We start from the raw sequence: 18,948 nt of genomic DNA on the forward strand, positions 1-18,948 counted from the left end.
GTATCTTCTCGTTGGTTCAAACTCTGTACACTTAGGCCCTCGCCTATGGCATATGCCATTGAGAAGATCACTTTCAAAACAAGGAAAACGAACTAGTAATTGAAATCATCAGGGCTCAGAGTTGAGATATTGTATGCTTCCCCCCTGGTAAGCTTATCTCAATCAAATCCCTAGAGATATTAGAAGGTTTCGCCCTCTGTTTGATCCCATCCACGAAAATTCTTTTGCTCGAATCCAACGGCAAACATAGTACCCCGCTAGTTATAGATGGAGTATCATACTGGAGATTCAGACCATTGGATTTGATTTGCCAGGCTGCAGAAAACTTGCCTAACGGAGTAGTAAAACCACCCTCTGCAAAGCTCAGATCACCCACTTGAGGGGCCAAAGTCCATGTTGCACCCCCAGGACTTTTTGGCTCTAAGCCAACCACATAATTGACTAGGGCATCCACCGGACCGGTGCTCCAACCATGTGCATGGGAGGGGTATGATCCTGCCTTATCATAACCCTCATTTGCCGTGTATAAAAAGGACCCGTCTTCATTATACCCTTCGATAGTAGATGACTCCGTTCCCATTGGATTATTTAGGTACCATCCCCAGCTCAAACGAATGAGATCGAGAGCACGCTTTGTTTGTCGAATTTTCAAATGACCTTTGATCTCGTAGCTTTCGATATACGGAGAAATAGTGCCTGGCATTTCCGGCACCATCGCGCCGATAGGACCCCAGTTGTTAGACAGGTGGTCGCTAACCTTTGTCAAGTGAGAAGCGTTTGCACCATCAAAGGATAAGGCCATACTATTCCCGTCGGCAGGGAAGATACTCTGGTCTGAATTGCTGTTCTTGAATGCTCTGATAATTTCTTCCAGTTAGTAATCTTGTAGTGGGATTCCTGTCAACGAAATGTCGAAAAATTAATAAGCTTACCCAGCATCTGAATCCCAATTGTAGCTCGGAGAGTTGATCGTAGTCTTTAACTTTGCGGCCATGTGCTCCCAGCCTTTCGCAAGGTTTGAGTCATTCATCCAAATTGCTAGGCTTGCACCTGTCTTGAGAGTTCCATACATGAGCATGTTCCCAATTGTACTATAACCCGCAGCGCTGGCAGATCGACCCCAGCCGGAAGTTCCTGTGACATTAAGAAGTCCAGTATTATCCACCTTCGAAATTATGAAATTCATTGCGTGGATATAGCTCGACCAGATTGATTCAAGGTACTCGGTATCATTGCTGAAAAGGAAATAGTCATGTGTCGCAATCATCGTCGCCATGTGGTACGTGTCAGAGCCAAAGAACGAAATTGGCGGCCCAACTTCTGGAAGCTCCCCAGTATTGCTATTCTAAATTCCAACGTCAGTATAAATTCCATCCTAGTTTCTGACTTTGAGCGAACCTGGTTGATGTAAAGGATGTTCAAAGAGTTCTTGCTGCTTTCAAGATCTCCAAGGCCCACAAGGGAGCTCGGGATTGAAATTCCCAAATCCCCGGCCCAAACAGCGCGGTCTCTTTTCGCTCCATCCACTAAAACAGAGGAACCAGGTCCTAAATTCGCATCGTTTGACCATGAGTTATCCGGTGCAGGCCAAGCACGCCCTGTAGTTGGTGGGATGTTATTGGACTGCAGCGTATACACACTTGCATACCAGATCCGATTCAGTAAATTGTCGTTTGAGTGAAAATAACCCCCATATGCTCTGAGATTAGGCCATGAAGGTTGAAAAGAAAGGTTGACCTCTACTGACTCCATAGTCACTTCGAACTTTGTGGAATTGGTGAGAGTAAATATACTCAGGTACCGAAAACCACCGCGAAGCTTCTCAATTGGGGTTGAATAACTCCCTTTTGTCGGGGACTGCGACGACACTTCAAATAAGAGCGCACCATCTGGAGTCGAGCCTCCATTGGACTCGTCCGAAACAAAACCGGTAAAATTCTTGGCCTCAGTGAAACTCAGACCAATGGAACCATTTCCAATAGCCGTAAAATTGATAGAGACCAAACCTCCAACCAACTGTCCAAAGTCATATATAGCGAGAGAACCATTAGACTTCAATTGAGAGTGGCTAGGATAATTTGCATGAAAGCCTTTGTCTGCATTGAGTGCCCTCTTAGGGGAAACGATACGAGACGAAGGAGAAAAAATATTTTTCTCCCATGGACCAGGGAAGGAAGGCTCCAATGGACCACTGCAGGTGCTATTTACCCAACATGCTTTGGAGAAATCGGAAAGTCCCAGGATCAACCAAAGGATAAGAATATGGACTCTAGTTGAATTGGGTAGTGAAACCATGTTGGCAACGCATGAACGCTAGGCTTGAGCAAAACTAGCAGATTACGTCCTTTATAGTCGAAAGCTCACCAATACGAGCAACTAAATCCTTAATCTGGGGAATACAATAATCGACCATGCTCGGTAGCAGAAAACCCGAAGAACTCACCCCCGCGTTCATCTATGTGGAGCAGTTGCAACCTAGCGATCAGACCCTTGGTACCTGAGGATATTGGATCGGCGGTAATAATGTTCATTGGTGTGGTTTCAGGAAGCTTCGCAGAATAATACCCTAGCTAGTCAAAGGAACTAGGAGGGGTTTCATTTTTCAATAATGGTAATCCGAGTCACTCCAAGAGAAGCCACCCGGGAATAAATTTCTGGTAATTGCTACGGTCTTTGCTAAATCTTTCTTTCCTTGACAGTGATCGAAATTGCCTTGTTCCCAACCACTGTGGCATTCATCCTTGGTTTCGAAGTAGCATTTCTTGCCTGTGCTGACAAGTTCCACTCAGCCTGGATATAACCTCCACTAGATAGCGGAACCTTTCCTTTGGCCCACTCCAAACCAAGACCCTCGGCGATCTCCCAAGCAGGATCGAAAATCCATTCGTACTCTTTCTTTTGAGCATTCCATTCTGTTCGAACTCCAAGAATGTAGTTACTGAAAATGTAAGTTGGTGCACCTCCCCAAGGATGACTCAAGCTCGTGAATATACCAATTCCAGGACTGCCATCCTGGTAAAGATACTCCCAGCTAGCACCCGTGGAGTATTCCTTCTGGGTGATCATCTTGGGCCAAAAGACTTCTGATAGATTTCGGATCGCTGGTAAGACTTCACTAGCCGAAACTCCGTACTCTGTGTGTGCGAGGAATAAGGATTCAAGGAGGAAGCCTTGTGTGTTTGGTGAAAGCTGGGTACTGGCTGCATTTGATGCGGCCGAGTTGTCCTTGTAGCCAATTGAAAGAAATGTATCGGATAATCGCGCAACACTGCTAGCAACATGATCAGGCGATGCAATTCCCGCCCGAATTGTGAATGCTGTTGCGAGAATAGCCGTATCATTTGGTTGGTTAAGGGAAAGGCTATATGCACCAAGAGATTGATTCCAGAGCTTGTCGTTGATGGCGGCACTAATATTCTGGGAGAGATCTTTCCAGGAAGAAACAGATGAAGGGTCATCCAAAGAAATTGCCACATCGATCAACTGGTTCAGAGCAACAACGAATAAAGCGGTTGGGGCAGTTGCATTTTGTGATCCCTGGGCTGTAAACCACGAAGAGTCGGGGCTAGCCATGAGGCCAGATGTTTGATCATAATAACGATCAACCAGGGTAGTAACTAGAAGCTTGATTCCGTTCCAATTCTCGCTCAAGAAATCGCGGTCATTTGTCAAGGCAAAATAATCGGTCAATACTAAGAGGAAAAAGAACTGATAGTCTGTTTCACCAAATTCTGAGGGGTAGTATACCTCGCGATACTTTTGCCCAGCTCCCATATAAGCTTGTATAGGGACTAAGCCGTGAGCAGGCCCGGGTGGGTACTGCCAATCGAATTCAAATTCAATCATACTCTTGATAAAGTCATATCGGCCGCTACTAACCGCAATTATGCGTGCGGTATGAGCGAAATCACCGATCCAAACAGTTCGATCCCGCTTGGCGCCATCAAGACACATCGCATATTCATTGCTAGCAATAGCATACTCTTGCAGGATATCAGTTGATGTTAGCGGATTGTCATAAATCAAAGTGCCATTTGCCGCTGTAACTTGAACATCTCGCACATAAGCAGCTTGACTCAGGTAAGGACCAAATCCAAAATTACCATCAGTCAAGCTACCAGATCCCCATGTAGAATCGATGTAGCTGCGGAAATATTGATTTTCAACAAATGCAATAAGCTGATCATCGACAGAAATTGCATAACCGGTTGCATTGATTGAAGTTTTGATTCGGTACCACTTATCGTTCTCAATGGTCATTGCCGGAATGTCGTACATGCGCGGGACTGCCGAGTTCAAGATGGTTTGGTTGATTAGAGTGAATCCGTATCCTGCCACCAAAGAATTCCGAGGGAGCGACGTGATGTTGGGGCTGATTAGCTCTTCTTGGTTGGATGTCAGCACAAAATAAGGGCCGTATCCCCCATTCGCACCTCCAGCAACCCTCCAGCCCGTGCCTCCGGTCGAGATTTTTGTGCGAAATTCCAAGGTATAATTTCCAAAGCCATTTCCAAGGGCAGATACTGCCGGGAACTGTCCTCTTATAAAGGCGCCTTGGTCTGAAATATCCCAAGTAGATGGCTGGGAATACTTTTCGACGCAAGCTGCCTGGACAGCCCGTCCACCTAGGTTCCAGACTTGCTGGTACATGTCCTTGGATGTACTGAAGCTCCCTGGTAGGGATTCAGGATCGGTTATGTTCACCGAGGGCCGCAGACCAGCTTTTCGGATGGTGAGAGGCGTATCGCCAATGAGTGTGATAGATTGCCATCGAAGACCACCCTGGATAAAATAAGACTCGGTCGTCCCTGAATGAGAGATGTTGAAGGTTTCATGTCGAAAGGAATTCATAAGTCCATTGGTAAAGAGCCTAAAACTTTTATGAGACTCGTGGAAGATCACAGTATACAGCCAATTGTAAACCTACCAAGGTCCATCGCCCTGTGGCAATTCAAGGCCGGAATAGGGTTCTGAATATTTCAATTGTATCTGGACAGCTGAGCTAGGGCTCTCAACTTCCACAAAAGGAAATCCACCGACTTCGGTGCCGTAGTCGAGGGTCAACACTGGAAAGCTGGAATTGAGGACTATATCATTTGCATGATAGGCATTATCCGCCTGCATAAGCGGGCTTTGACCAACGGCAAACGACTCTGGTAAGAAAGCCTCGAGGCTTTGGACGGAGGAGACTGCAAATGACATAATCGTCACTAAATGCCGGAATCTAATCGACATTATTCTTTCGCAACAAATGCCAGGCCGAACAAATCATAATACCATGACAATTGAAATATTGAAAACACTGTCAGGGACGTCTTTTGAGAATTTATAGCATAACATGAATTTTTTCCTTCGGGGTATTATAGCCCGAACAAATACAGCGTTGTATTCGAGGTCATACCCCTTCCGAAGATCCGTGCGACAACTTGCAAATTCACAAGGTTAATTCATAACCATGAGATTTGGGACTAGCAATATATTTTCTTTGAAGTTTGCCGTCGGTAAGACGGACGGTGTTGCATATTTTCAATTTTAAGTTTCAAAGGTCTGGAATTATCAAATAAACCGAAGACATAGGCACGGATATCCTTTAGTAATGATTTAAAGGCTGAGATTAGGGGGCGGCAGCTACCGACGTTGCCTACGACTCAGTAGCCACGGAATTTAGAGGATGCGGGCACCAATAAGAAAATACTTCAAGTTATAGTGGAGAATTGTTCTGCAGTATAAATTGGAAATTATTTCCTCTGCCTCATGATTGTATGTCCAGAAAAGTCAGCAAGCCAAGTTTGAGTATGCACGCTTATGCATCAAGCTATGCAGCCTTTCCGCAATAAGGAGCTCGTCCTTAGTATACTATCTAACTTGATTGCAGTGTATTCCCACTGGCAGGTGGTCTGGTCTAGTTGGAACTTGAATGCTATGGCCGTACCATGGGCCCCTAGGTTGACATTTATTCCGACAGGTTGGAACCATTGTGATCCTCAGCATGTATTTTTGGCTGCCTATTACCATATTGTTTATTCGCTAAGGCAATAAGGTGCATAATTTTGAGTTTATGTACATATAAAGTCTAGGTACTACTAGTAGTTATCAATAAGACCCGGATTTACAAGCACAAACTTGTACAAGGACTATAAAGACCGCTTGCAAGAGGATTAAAGTTATGGGCCAGGGAATGCAGAATCGGAAGGATTATAGGAGATAGAAGATAGAAGGAAGTACATATGGAGGGAACCTAAAAGATTGAATTAATTTTGTTCTTGGCCGTGGACCTTTCTGAAATCTACTTTTTACGGCGCTCCATAAGCGCAGGGTGGTCAGTAGTTGTATACAGGTGTATTTTACAGTAGTGCTGCAAAAGTTTGAAGCTTCCTATTGGCCACCATTTAATGGCGGGCTAGTAGCTACCTGAGATGGAAAAGACTGGCCGCTTTATTCCATATCAGGTAGCTACTGGTCCGCCATTAAATGGTGGCCAATAGGAAGCTTCAAACTTTTGCAGCACTACTGTAAAATACACCTGTATACAACTACTGACCACCCTGCGCTTATGGAGCGCTGTAACTTTCAACCTTATCTTCCTTCTTCCTCCTTCCTCATTCCCTTCCCTCCCCTCCTCGCTTAACGAGTCTATGCCATACAACGTAAGCATATGATAAGCATAAATGAGAGATAAGTGAGAAGAAATTGGCAATTCTCGGAGATGACACACTATATGAGAGCCTCGTGGAGGTGCCCACCAAAGCAGGCGAAGGCTGGAATCTACACTTGCTTGTTTTATGTCTGAGGCTTCAGGGTATTTCTACATACAGAATCTATTTTAACTTCTTCTTGCAAATTTTAATGCCAATAGATACCATATGTTAGCCTTGGACCATAGAAATTATCTATAAAGTAATACTTTGTTGGGTATGGGTCTTTAATAGCATTAAGTTTGTGCTGCCTGTTTCAGCAACAACCTGAGGTCTGAGTTTCCGAGAAGTTTCCAGTATTCATGGTCATGCCCCGTCGTAAACCGGGGGCTCTTTCTGTACGATAGCATGATTAAATAGACCTAATATGAGGTAAATCTCTTTTCACGAATCGCTCCAAATTGACATCTCAACGAATATTCAGTTGAGATTTAAAGGATTCGATATGATCAAGTCCAGAATGAACTGCCTGAGTAAGACATCTGGTCTATTCGGGGTAGAGGGAAGAGGCTCCCTTGAATTAAAGGGCCAAGCTTATCAGCCACCAGACTCGTGCATGTCATCTTGGGTCGAAATTGAGCTGTTTAGATGTTGGAACCGTCCGCTCTGGACCAATCCACGACATCTACTCCGTACACCCGTCTAGCAGTATTTGAAAGGTCCCGCACTGACTTCCCAATTATTGAACTCGTTTATTCACTACATGATTCAAGTTCACATGTTCCCTCACTTGCATTCGCCCAGATGCTGACTGAATAATCAAGCCGCGGAAATGCTCTGCTTGCCAATTCCAAAGTGGGAGAAGCTAGGCATGAAACGGAAAAGAGGGTCAAAGCAAAGCCTTGCCGCCATTATCTGCCGCATAACTCCGGCCTTCAAATGGCGAGAAACCGCTTGAGCTTACCTGAAATGGCAAAAGGTAGGAACGGTGACTATTCGTCAGGCGCAGATCTTGCTCCAAGAGAAGTTAAGTGGTATGCTTAAATCGAGCGGGACTTGCTAGATGCTCAGCTCGGCTAGTTGAAAAATGATCGGGTAATGTTGATTGCTACCCCAAATCTTGAGTATCCACTCAAGCGTGCTGGGAGAGAGCCCAGGTTTCAGAGCATTTGTATTGTCGGGACCACGAGGAAGGCCATCCGGGGACCTTCCGGGGAGGTCATAGACAGAACCGGGCAGCCACCACCCCGATGAAGCTATCAATCGGGGAAACTTCAGCTCGCTTAAATGCCTTTCGACCCAAGGCCTTGGGTGCAGATCGAGATCACGGCTTATTGGTGGCTAGTCGGCGCCTCCGAGTAAACTCGGGCCGGATTCGGCTTAGTACAATTACTGCTTGAAGAAGAACGTCTCCATAATTTTATTTCTCACGTTTCCCACGAACTAGGCTTATTTACTATGCATGGTTGACACCACCTAGCATAACGGCCTGCGTTAGTTCTGAGTATACGTGTGATGTCCATTTTGACTCTTAAAATAGGTTTGAATAACTTCTTCTTCTAACGAGAACTCCCACACCTCCGTGTCTTTTTTTTACTAGCTCATTTCTTCAAAATCTAGGGTCCAACAAGAAAAGGAGTTGTGTTTACAATGGCTTCCTATTTTTGGGCTGTTTTGTTCTCTTGGCATTGTTTCGTCTCGGGTCCACGTCGTCAGCCGCATTGGCGGGGACTAGTATAAGCAAGAGCCTGCTGTTCCCAAGCCAAAGATCAACCCTAATGACAGCTCCGCCACAGAGGAAGGGCTTTCCAAAGAATTCCCACATTTTTGTGACCGAGGCCCCTACTAAGCATTTAAAGGAACCGTTGGACCCTTCTCCCAGCATTAGTTTTCCAACCTTGTTATCTACGAGCCATCATCTCAGTGTATATTCGTGTGCTGAGCAAGTCTCACTCTTCTCTTTTTGCTTTTTTATACAACATGAGCCGGTCAACTCAAAAGTCACGCAGAGAGAAGGTGAACTTGTGCTTTATCACCTCGGATCCATCTTCAACTGAGGGGAAAACAAACAATCTCCACGTTGTCAGGTCTCATGCTGGGAAATGGCGATGGTCAGAAGCCCGAAAGAAGAAAACACACGTGAATCAAGAAAAGTCGGATCTGCGAGATGAAGTCGCTATCGGGTTCCAATCCAGGGACAGACAATCAAGTTTTGAAGCTTGGGACGCTTCGGACAGCTCTTCCACATTCAAGTCTTCCTCTTCTAAAGCCAGCACACCCGACGATGGCTTGGATCATTTATTCAACACACTGGAAGAAGGAGTCTCTGGAGAAGACGCGGAGTGTCCTGAAGCTTTCCCACTAGACACACTTGAACAAATGCATTTCATTTTCTCTACCCAAATACAAGAGTCAAAATGCTCTGGTTATTGCAATGCTGGAGCGATGAATGTACATGGCATAACTCCCAATATTCTGGATCCCTTCCAACAATACCCTCACACCTCACCATTACCTTCACAACTGGTTAGCAATGCCAATAAATATTGTAAGAGCCCTCGATTCTATTGTCTTGTTCGTTTACTGACTATTCAACTGACCTTTTTTCGCCCTCGCTAGCATTGAGCATGCTTTGGCCAGGACTTTTGCCCTCATCATTGAATGGCACCAACCACCCGGGAGTCGATGCATGGCTCATCAATTCTGCCACACACGATGCACTTCACAGTACTTTATTATTTGGGTCATACTCTCATAGACGTACTCTATGGCTAGTAAAGCAAAGAGGGCATTTCAATGACGAGGATGCAAAGAGATTGGCAATCTGTGAAGCAGATGCCATAATGAAAGTAAACCAGGCAATACAGAACATTTCAGGGGCTGCTACTGATTGCATCATCCTTTGTGTCCTATGCATGGCAACAAACAAGGTGGAAGGGCCTATGTGGAATGATAGCAAAATGCGGGTGTTTCCAGCTCCATTGACATCTCTTCAATGGCTAGATGTCTACGGTCGTCTGTCTCCACACCCAGTTCATCAGGCTGGCCTAGTCCAATTGGTGCGCTTCAGGGGAGGCTTGGACAAGATAGAACTCCCAGGGCTGGCTGCCATAATTTCCTAGTATGTTTGAATTTTCTTCTATTCTCGGAAATTCATTCAAGCTGCTAACAATTTGCTCCTTGCTTTAGTTCCAGTGTGTTGGGGGCGAGCCGATCTCTTTCCCGCCCATGTTTTCCATATATTTCTCTCCAGACTAGAGACTTCATCGATTTACAAGACGTCATTGACCCCAATATCAATGCTTTCGAATCTACTCATATGCCACCCGAAATGAAAACCATCTTTCAATGTCATCGTACATATGTGTCTGAAGTTGAGATGTATGAAGACGGTATGCAAGTCGGGACTGATATGCTCTGTGACCACCGAAACACCATACAATGGCATATCATGTCTCTGCTTCCATCAACCCAGCTTGGCTCCTCGCACGCCAGCACTTATCCTCTTTATGAAGCATGCCGACTTGCATTGATTATTTTCGGAGTCGGAGTGACATTTCCCCTTCCTCCGCAAAGCGCTCCATTGGCGACACTCGGCCGAATGTTGAAAATAGAGCTACAGGCATATTACGAGGAAGCCAAAGAAGTTCCACCATCAGCTCGCAGTCTATATGTGTGGATACTGACTCTGGGGGTATCGCCGCGACAGGTTCTTCAGAAAGAGAATGGTTCGTAGACAGACTTCAGCTTCACACAGTCTGCCATGGTCTTTCAATATGGGATGATTTTGAAACTGAGTTGAAGTCGGTTTTGTGGCTTGGTAGTGCCTGTACATTGCCTGGGAAATTAATATGGGATGAGGTTATGGGTCCATGATATTCTTTTAGATTTCTTTTATTAGATCTTTTACCAAATTCAGAAATAGAGCATTGTTTTTGGCACAGTTCCTTTAGACCCAGATTCCGGAAAATCCACAGTACCGGAGTTAATCCACACCAAAGCCGAAATTTCAGCCATCTGCAAACCAATCGCCCATCGTGTAATCATTATACATCGACTCAAGGTCCCCGTGGGCCTCATTCAAGAAGTCCGGGTGAAGGAATATCTCAGGTGGTTCCAGCAGAAAGTCCGAGGGTATATCCACCGCCAAGTCGTTGAATGTCACCGACGCCACGCCAGGCGTCCTCAGGTGTGCTTCATGCTCGTCACTTATGTGAGTGCCCCGAACAGATTTTGCTTTAGCCATTAAGCGATTTATTGGCCTCCAGAGGCTATTGGCCCTGTCATTTCGCATGTTCCACCTGTTGTATACTGTATTTGCACACTCCCAAGCACGATCACACTCAGGGGATGATGGGCGTGAACAGATTTCAGCCAAGACAATCACAACTGCATGCCATTGTATATGAGTCTTCGAATGCCACGTCCATTGAGCAACTTCGGGGCTGGTAATGAGAATGGTCGAGAATTCAAGTATGCTGATTGCTGTGAGAAACATCTTGTCTCTGCTAGCTGCAGGTAAGCTCGAACTAGGCTTCTGTCTCGGTGGGTAGTAAATTGCCAGCCATATACGATTAATCATTAGTCGCGCCACAGTCGTGCATAACTTCAAAAATGGGATACTAGGGTCGCAATGTTTGATATATCGCTCCTCTAGTTTCTCTGTCAAACTCTTTGCCATTTCCTCGGGGTTTGTAGGTATTTTCTCTTCTTGGCGTTCATTGGAAGACATCTGGCTCGGGGAAAAGTAGCTAGTTTTCCATGCCACGCGGAGTACTTCGCAGCGAACAAGACAAAATGTCATTTCGGTAGCCTCCTCGCGTTCTATGGGTGCCTCGTTCATTCCATGTACCAAGTCACTATCATCAATGTTGAGTGGCGTCTTAGTGTCAAATGCCGAGTCTTGCACTATTGGCTGGCATCCATGATATTCCGAGGATCGTATATCAAGGAAGCATATGTGCCACCATAAACGGCGTCTCAGTTCTGTCTCAAGAGGCGGTAGTCCGAAGGCTGTTCCATCGCGATGCAAGCCCATGGCTCTAGCAATGTGGAAAACAAGTGCAGTTAGGGACCATGTTCGACGAGAGGCATCTACATTTCGCAATGCAGATAAAAATAAGACCACGGCTTGAAGCAATGTCACACTCTGGGTGTTGAGAAAGTCGGCCCGTGCCATGGCTTGCTGCACCGCATACTGATAATGCCTGAGAGCTACCTCCCGTGAAACACCTATAACGCTCTCGCATTGTTCAGATTCCATGCTGATGACAGTAGAATAGTAGATAGCAAATAGCAAGGCCTCACTATTTCGATCCAAAGTATCGAGAGAAGCTATGGCATCCCAATAATCACGCATCAGTGTCGGGGCATGAAAGATGTGCACCAGGGGTAGAACTCTCTCTTTGAAAAGTTCCACCAAGGCCACCGACTGCGACAGTGGTGGGTGGTAAAGACGTATCGATGGAGCAATCGTCTGGAATCCCAGTATTGCGGCATTGGAGCCCATATTTAATGTGGGGTCCGGTACGGCTTGATTGAGATCGTCGTCAGGACCTTCCTCATGGTCAGATGTTGGATCATAAAGCAAGTCTCGTAGCTCTTCGATCTACCTCAGTAGCGATTAGCTGACCATGAATAGGTACCATATCAACCCTAGTATTACTCACCTCATTTGTTAAGTTTGCCCATAACTTATTGCTCACATAATAACTTCGCGTATCGTCGATGACCAGTCGGCCAAGCTGTTCATCAACTGTGCTCAACTCATCCTTCGATTCCAGTCCGACTCGGGTAGTTGATTCCTTTGGTTGTGTGGAAGTAGTCCTCTCAGTAGTATCCTGGCCTCTGCCACTACCCATTTGTTTCATTATTACTTCAAGGCGAGATAGCCTATCGAGTACACGCGAATCAACCACCCTCCGAGGCCTTTTCGGTGCCCTGCCAGGTCCGGCAGGATAAATGCATTGGGATCCAGATCTGACACAACCAGTGCAAGGAATTTGGCGATCACATTTGATTTTCCGTGATCGACATTGGGCACAGCTGCGAGATCGGGGGCCAGATAATTCCGGGCTAGAGAGATCTGACCATGGTCTTGTCGCATCGCCACTCATGATGTCGCTGTTATTATATATCTGACTAGGCAGAGAATATGTGGATGGTTCCATTTGTGTGGAGTGAAGGAGGAGAGGAATATGAGAAGAAGCATTCCCGTCTGCACACGCAGCTTGTGTGGGGGCCGAAGAGGGATAAGCTTTGGTGGACTCGGAAAACTGGTCAGCTCCAATTCCCAGTCACGCAAGCCGCAAGCGTTGCGACTAAATAGTATAAGATAGTTACTGTCGACTATTTGTGGGGGTAGAAGTATAGATATAAGTATACTCCGTAGGGCTACGGTGGTAAAGTATGGACTGAGTGGGTCTGCCACGCCAAGGAAATGACCGCACCTGCTCCGCTCCGCCGCATTCACGTTCAACATTCCCTTGCAAGCTCCCAAAGCTTCAAGGATGGCGGCAAAGCGTCCCCGCGCGACCTTTGAGGCCGATCAGGCTGACTTGCGACCCCCGTATGCTGTCTACGGTACACCATTACCCCCCTTGGACTCAGCCGCGCGTGATGATGGCTCGTACATGCCAGTTTGGAAGCAAGAGGTGACCGACGAGCGGGGAGGAAGCGCCTCCATGGCGCCTTTACTGGCGGCTTCAGTGCAGGGTATGTTCCAAGGCCACCTCCTATTAACGTCCATATGCTTACATTTATCTGTCTCGCCAGCTATTTCAACAGCGTTGGCTCAAAAGAAGGGTGGACACCGGCCACTTTCGTCTCCTCTCGCCAAAACCGCGCCCGCGATGCGAAAGATGCGAAACAACAATCCCAGCAACGACCCGAGGATTTTATGGACGAAGAAGATTTGAGGGAGCAGGAGGAGTCGCGCAATTTACAAACCGCGGAGGGGTTCGCTGGATTCGGTTCCACAGACACAGATCCCACCCGACGGACGGGACTCATGGACTTACTCAAAACCGGTGGCGAGACAATGGGTGTTAAACTTCTGAAGAAAATGGGATGGCGTGAAGGCCAGGGAATTGGGCCCAAAGTACGACGCAAGGCAGACCTGGGCGATACCTCGGCTCCAGGTGGCGGGGGAGCCGACAAGACATATCTCTTCGCACCTGAGAATCCGCCGATGGTCACATTCGTCCGAAAATCCGATAACAAGGGCCTGGGCTTTGCAGGAGAGTCACGACTAGCACCTCAAGAGACTTCACAAGAGGAACCCGAAGAGGCAGATTCGTTCTTTGGCGGCCGTCTTGCCGACCAAACAAAATCCGCCAAATTACCCAAGACCAAACAACCGCGTCGAGGGGGTCTTGGAGTCGGTATCCTCAACGACACTGGATCCGACGACGAAGATCCTTACTCCCTAGGGCCTCAAATCTCTTATAATAAAACCATTGGTGGGGGATAAGAAGAAGAAGAAGAAAAGCAGAGCAGACGAAGGGAAACCTACAATCGCCTCCTCGAACCCCCTGCTCGGCGAAAAGCCTGTTTTCATTTCCAAAAAGGTCGTTGCCGCTCGAGGAGCTGGAGGATTCAGAAAATGCCGCGATGGACGCTTACCGCTGGACGGTTTCGTCCTTGCCGATGGTCTTTCCGGCCTTGCCATTTCTGACAAGAAATACGACCCTCCCACGATTCCTGAGGGCTGGAAGTCTGCCAAGCAACCAACATCTAATGACCAAAATACTTCAGATTATGTCTCCACGGCGGATGCCGCCAAATCATCAATACTCGATCCTACATCCCGAGCTGCAGTCCTAGGCGAGACCCAACTACCTGGGAAATCCGTTTTCGATTGGATGACCCCCGAGGCTCGCGAGCGGATTGCGAAGCTCACTGGCAATGCCAATCTACCTCCCGCCCTCAGCGAAGGTGCTCCAAAGGGCTATGAAATGTCAGATTCGCAAAAACGAAAAGACCTGTGGGATCTAGTTCCAAAATTAGACAAACAGACAGCTGTCCAGGCTTTAACTCGGGCTGTCAGCGGATGGATGCCCTACTCGGAAGACGAGGAGAAACGCGCACGTTATCGCAACTTCCTCGAGGTTCGGGCAGAGATACGCGACACCCTTCCGGACCGGTTGCAAGGGTCCAGCACCGATGATTGGGTCAACGAGATGCATGAGTTTGCGCGTGCTGCGGAGGTCTTCAAACCCATGTCTAATATCATGGCGTCCCGATTCACGTCAGCTTCCTCGGGGCCCAAGGTTGCTTCAGATGCACCCGACTCCAATGACGACCCACTGAGTCGGCCCAATGAGAAACCGGACGACCCGGCCGTGGCAGCTGCTAAGATCGGCATGTTCGGACCAATGACCCGAAGCACTACATCCTTCTATCCATCGCGTCTTCTTTGCAAGCGATTCAATATCAAGCCCCCCTCACATGTTCAATTAGATCCTGGGGAACCACCAGCGGCTTCCGAGTCAGGTTCTGGATCACGCTTCCAGCCTGGTGGCTCTCAAACCGACACCAAGGCCAGGGAACTGATCTCACAAGACGTGATGGATATGATCATGGCGGAAACAGGCCGTGGGCCTGCTTCTACCAACTCTGAGACCACAGGGCAAAAACAAGCGAATGCCTTTGTCCCTCCTCCGGTTGTAGAACCCGAACGCAACGATGCACTCGAAGCCGAGCGACCTGGCGATGATGTTTTCAAGGCCATTTTCGGCAGTGACGACGAAGATGAGGACGAGGACTAAAATCGATGACGACAATTATATCCTGTATTTATACCACCTTTGTATTAAATAGATCACGGCGGTCCATAGCCGCAATCGAGCCAGCAGATGGCAGCATTGGAGATTCAAACATTATACAATCAGATATCTACCAGTATCCTACCCAGTATCCTACCATAGGAGGTAACTATCTTCCCCGACCACCATGCCTCGCGCGTTACTGCCTGATCGGGTGACTAATAAATACCTGGGGCCTATAGTACTACTATTATTCTGTCTTTCACCTTCCTTCCTCCTTCCTCCTCTCACCTCCCACTGGCACCTCCCTACCAGGGGGCCAGCCTTTTTACTCTTCTCTTCCCCCACGTCACGCCCATGAATGTCGAATTCGAAGCTCCCGAGTCCCCCCTTCTAAACCTCGCCCCCCAGGAGTTCAGGTCACAGTTCTCCTGGGGTTTCTTGTGGCTTGGCCGCAACTTGAACAGTTGCGAGACGGTCCCTTTTTCTTAGTGTCGTAGCTCTGCTACACACTTTGATTGGGTCAATGACCCCCAAACTCCATTTTCCACTTTCCCAGTCTTGTCACTATTGTTTACTCCTGCCTGGTCGGGTGACTGCCTTGCTCTTTTCCAGCACCCCCATTCACCATTCACCATTCACCAATTCACCAATTCACCAATTCACGAAACCGCCGAGTCTTCTATTCTTTCTCTTCCTGCTCTTTCCACTCCCTCATTACCCCCATCACCCTCTTCCACTTCTCTCTCTTAACATTTTTATCACCCTGGTGTTTCTCAACGCCTTTATTCCCATCTGTTCACTTAACGCCCTGACACCATGGCGCTCGGCGACAATCGCGCCTTGATTTCCTGCGGCCTCGTCACGAATGATGGTCATTTCCTCACTGGGCTTCCGCTTCCCACTGATCACCGCTCATACATCCATTGTTCGTTCCTTACGGACACTGAGTGTCCTGATCCCTGCCTCGAGCTTTTCTTTCAGTGTCGTGCATACCGTGACTACCAAGGATACCGGAACTTGCATCGTACCCACGCCAGGTTCACATCGACTGATGTCGCGGAGCTGAGAATCATCCGACTCGAGGCCCCTAATAATGAGGTAAGTCTCATTTATTCGATCCTATCTTGTCGAAGTTAATGAATACTAACAATAATTGTGTAGAACATGCCAGTGGAGCTACGGAAGCTGACATTTCAACCTTCGGCCAGGGGACAAGTTCAAATATATCCTCTCCCCTGCCGCCGCCCTCGAGAACGCTTCTAGTGACACTTAGTCCAGCCCCGGTGGGAATGATCAGATTGAAAATAATGGAGAAAGTGGTTCAGCGATCCTATCCTGCTATTTGATGCTATTTTCTGGCAAGGGAGGTGGGGAGGGCGGGGGTGTTGATTTTATGTTTATGTCCGAGTCCATGCTTTGTTTTGTCTTATGAGAAAATACAAAAAGGACCTTCAGGCTATTCTCAACCCATTCCTTTCCACGAGTAATACCTCTTTCCAAAGTCTCATAGAAAAAGCTAGGGTAACAAAAGGCATAACTTTGACAAGCTCACATGGTGGAATTATGCATGGGCAGGTTCTGGAGTACATACTCAGGTACCAAATCGGCTTTCTTACCAAGCTATTTTAAATAGAGAGAGCTAGGTATTCAGTACTATAAGTAATATGTTAGGGCTCTTCAAGTAACTATTACTGTTGTCTTTATGTACTGTATAGTGTCTGGCACGCAATAGAGCTGACACGTAATGATGTGCTCACATCCGAGCGACCGCGTGATGATGTCTTCAAGGCCATTTTTGGCAGTGACAACGAAGATGAGGACTAAAATAAATGAAGACAATCGATATGCTTCAAATAGAGTAGTACAGTAGCGCAAGAAAATAACTATTGCACGGAAACACCCATGTTCGATCAATACTGTCGTACCTCTGGTAAGCAAAGTACGCTGTACGACGACAGTGCATCTGAGCGAAAAAGACAAAAACACCGCGAATCGGCTTGACATCATCAATGCTTGATTCCAAAGTTAAGCAGCGGTGCAGCCCGTGGAATGTGCCTGGGGGGGCCGGGGCGCATTTCCTGCGAGTTGAAAGTTCCAAGTTCCCCCTCTCTCCGACTCCTCGCCCATTTTGACCTTCTTTTCCCCCCTCTGGTTGACGACTCCGCATTTTGCCATTTTGCTAAGGATTGGAGCTTGGATCATCGTCCCACCTTCAACCCCTCCTGTCCATTCTCTCTTCGCCCTTCTCCCCGGCTTATGGAGTGTCCATATCGCATTCAAAAATGGTACGTCCCTTTCAAGTTCAAGTCTTGCCTTCGGGCAATAATCCCCCGCCTCGAAGCTATCGCCCAGACCACCGCCCTGTCACACGACTCACGTCTCATCCTCGGCGGACAATAATCTGGGCATACTGGGCGCATATCCACTGCGGAAAATCATGTCGCAGAGCCTCAGCTAACATCTCCACCCGCTTCCCGATAGGGTTGCTGCGCGTCCGTGCCGTCGCGTGATGATGAATCCCAAGACGACCGGGAAATCCAGGACAGTCGATCGCAGGTAACACGCAGTACGGCCAGCGATCCCTCTGCGTATTCACAGACCGGTCGCCGCCGGGTAAGACCTACAAATGTCGCCCTAAACCAACACTACAATGAGCCCGTCCGCCTACATGTCTGGTACAGCAAGCGGCGCGCCTGGACTCGGGACGACTTGGACCGCGAGCGTCGCGAGTTCTTCGAGACGAGAGTGACCGGTCGCCAGGAGGTATGGGCTGCGCTTTCAACGGCTATCACGCTGATGCGCGCCGGTGATCTCTCCACGGCGCAGGGTATTGTCGACGCTGCGGGCGTCACTGTCCCCACCGGTGATTTATGTGAGGGATGCTACGATGAACAAGGTGCACTGTATCGCCTGCCACAGTGTATCGTCAGTGACCCGGAAAATATGGTCCAGGACGCTTCATCAACGGGAGACCAGTCACGAGATGATATCGGGCAGGATGATGATACCGAGGCCCTATCGGATGGCAAGCTTGCGACAGACGATGCGTCGGGTGACGAGTTGATATCCGAGGACCTGGAACGGCGCCGCGATGAGAAAGGCAAGACGAGTGAGCGAGACCTCATCAGCGTCCAGGTCCGACTGAGTGATCGCGGTGGGCCAGACCTTGTACTGTTGATAGGCAAGAGCCAGAGTGTGGGCTTCCTGGCTCGCAAGATACATCAGGAAGGAGAGGTGTGTACAAAAAGAATTGTCTTGGATTGTGGATCTCATTCTAATCGTTCGCAGCTATCCAATCTCCAACGGGTTCGAATTGCATATCTTGGCCACATGCTCAAGGAGCATGAATCACTTCCTGATCAAGGTTGGCAAAGCAGCGATCTTATTAACGCCTTTGTTGTGACCCGCCCTTCATTCTGATTTTCCACTTAATCGGGCGGCATTTTCTCGGAAACGGAACAGCAAAAGGGCCTGGCATAAGGTACCTTGATTCCCGTCTTGTCTTCATTTTACCCGCTCTCGTCCTTCTTTTGGTCTCAAGCGTT

The 18,948-nt window shown here is 47.8% G+C and overlaps 7 protein-coding genes across 7 annotated transcripts; 4 read left to right on the forward strand and 3 right to left on the reverse strand.

Annotated features, from left to right (window-relative positions):
- Positions 1-115: 115 nt before the first annotated feature.
- N7509_007002 (uncharacterized protein) lies at positions 116-2,295 on the reverse strand (the record flags this gene model as incomplete). Its single annotated transcript, XM_056631639.1, has 3 exons — positions 116-857; positions 933-1,345; positions 1,399-2,295. The coding sequence occupies 3 exons, from the start codon at positions 2,293-2,295 to the stop codon at positions 116-118; spliced, it is 2,052 nt and encodes a 683-aa protein (XP_056487190.1).
- Positions 2,296-2,676: 381 nt separating this feature from the next.
- N7509_007003 (uncharacterized protein) lies at positions 2,677-5,202 on the reverse strand (the record flags this gene model as incomplete). Its single annotated transcript, XM_056631640.1, has 2 exons — positions 2,677-4,870; positions 4,928-5,202. The coding sequence occupies 2 exons, from the start codon at positions 5,200-5,202 to the stop codon at positions 2,677-2,679; spliced, it is 2,469 nt and encodes an 822-aa protein (XP_056487191.1).
- Positions 5,203-9,630: 4,428 nt separating this feature from the next.
- On the forward strand, positions 9,631-10,371 carry N7509_007004 (uncharacterized protein; the record flags this gene model as incomplete). The annotated part of the gene is made up of 2 exons (XM_056631641.1): positions 9,631-9,756; positions 9,889-10,371. The coding sequence occupies 2 exons, from the start codon at positions 9,631-9,633 to the stop codon at positions 10,369-10,371; spliced, it is 609 nt and encodes a 202-aa protein (XP_056487192.1).
- A 273-nt stretch (positions 10,372-10,644) lies between these two features.
- N7509_007005 (uncharacterized protein) lies at positions 10,645-12,805 on the reverse strand (the record flags this gene model as incomplete). Its single annotated transcript, XM_056631642.1, has 2 exons — positions 10,645-12,243; positions 12,305-12,805. The coding sequence occupies 2 exons, from the start codon at positions 12,803-12,805 to the stop codon at positions 10,645-10,647; spliced, it is 2,100 nt and encodes a 699-aa protein (XP_056487193.1).
- Positions 12,806-13,144: 339 nt separating this feature from the next.
- On the forward strand, positions 13,145-15,403 carry N7509_007006 (uncharacterized protein; the record flags this gene model as incomplete). The annotated part of the gene is made up of 3 exons (XM_056631643.1): positions 13,145-13,349; positions 13,439-14,095; positions 14,133-15,403. The coding sequence occupies 3 exons, from the start codon at positions 13,145-13,147 to the stop codon at positions 15,401-15,403; spliced, it is 2,133 nt and encodes a 710-aa protein (XP_056487194.1).
- An 816-nt stretch (positions 15,404-16,219) lies between these two features.
- Positions 16,220-16,666, forward strand: N7509_007007 (uncharacterized protein; the record flags this gene model as incomplete). Its single annotated transcript, XM_056631644.1, has 2 exons — positions 16,220-16,501; positions 16,565-16,666. 2 exons carry the CDS (start codon positions 16,220-16,222, stop codon positions 16,664-16,666), a joined length of 384 nt encoding a protein of 127 aa, XP_056487195.1.
- A 1,249-nt stretch (positions 16,667-17,915) lies between these two features.
- Positions 17,916-18,823, forward strand: N7509_007008 (uncharacterized protein; the record flags this gene model as incomplete). The annotated part of the gene is given in 3 exon segments (XM_056631645.1): positions 17,916-17,959; positions 17,971-18,637; positions 18,692-18,823. The coding sequence occupies 3 exon segments, from the start codon at positions 17,916-17,918 to the stop codon at positions 18,821-18,823; spliced, it is 843 nt and encodes a 280-aa protein (XP_056487196.1).
- Between the last annotated feature and the right edge of the window lie 125 nt (positions 18,824-18,948).

Source organism: Penicillium cosmopolitanum (assembly GCF_028827165.1).
Source record: "Penicillium cosmopolitanum strain IBT 29677 chromosome Unknown utg000008l:1.0-4398992.0:1.0-4402845.0, whole genome shotgun sequence".
In the NCBI taxonomy this organism is placed as follows: Eukaryota; Fungi; Ascomycota; class Eurotiomycetes; order Eurotiales; family Aspergillaceae; genus Penicillium; species Penicillium cosmopolitanum.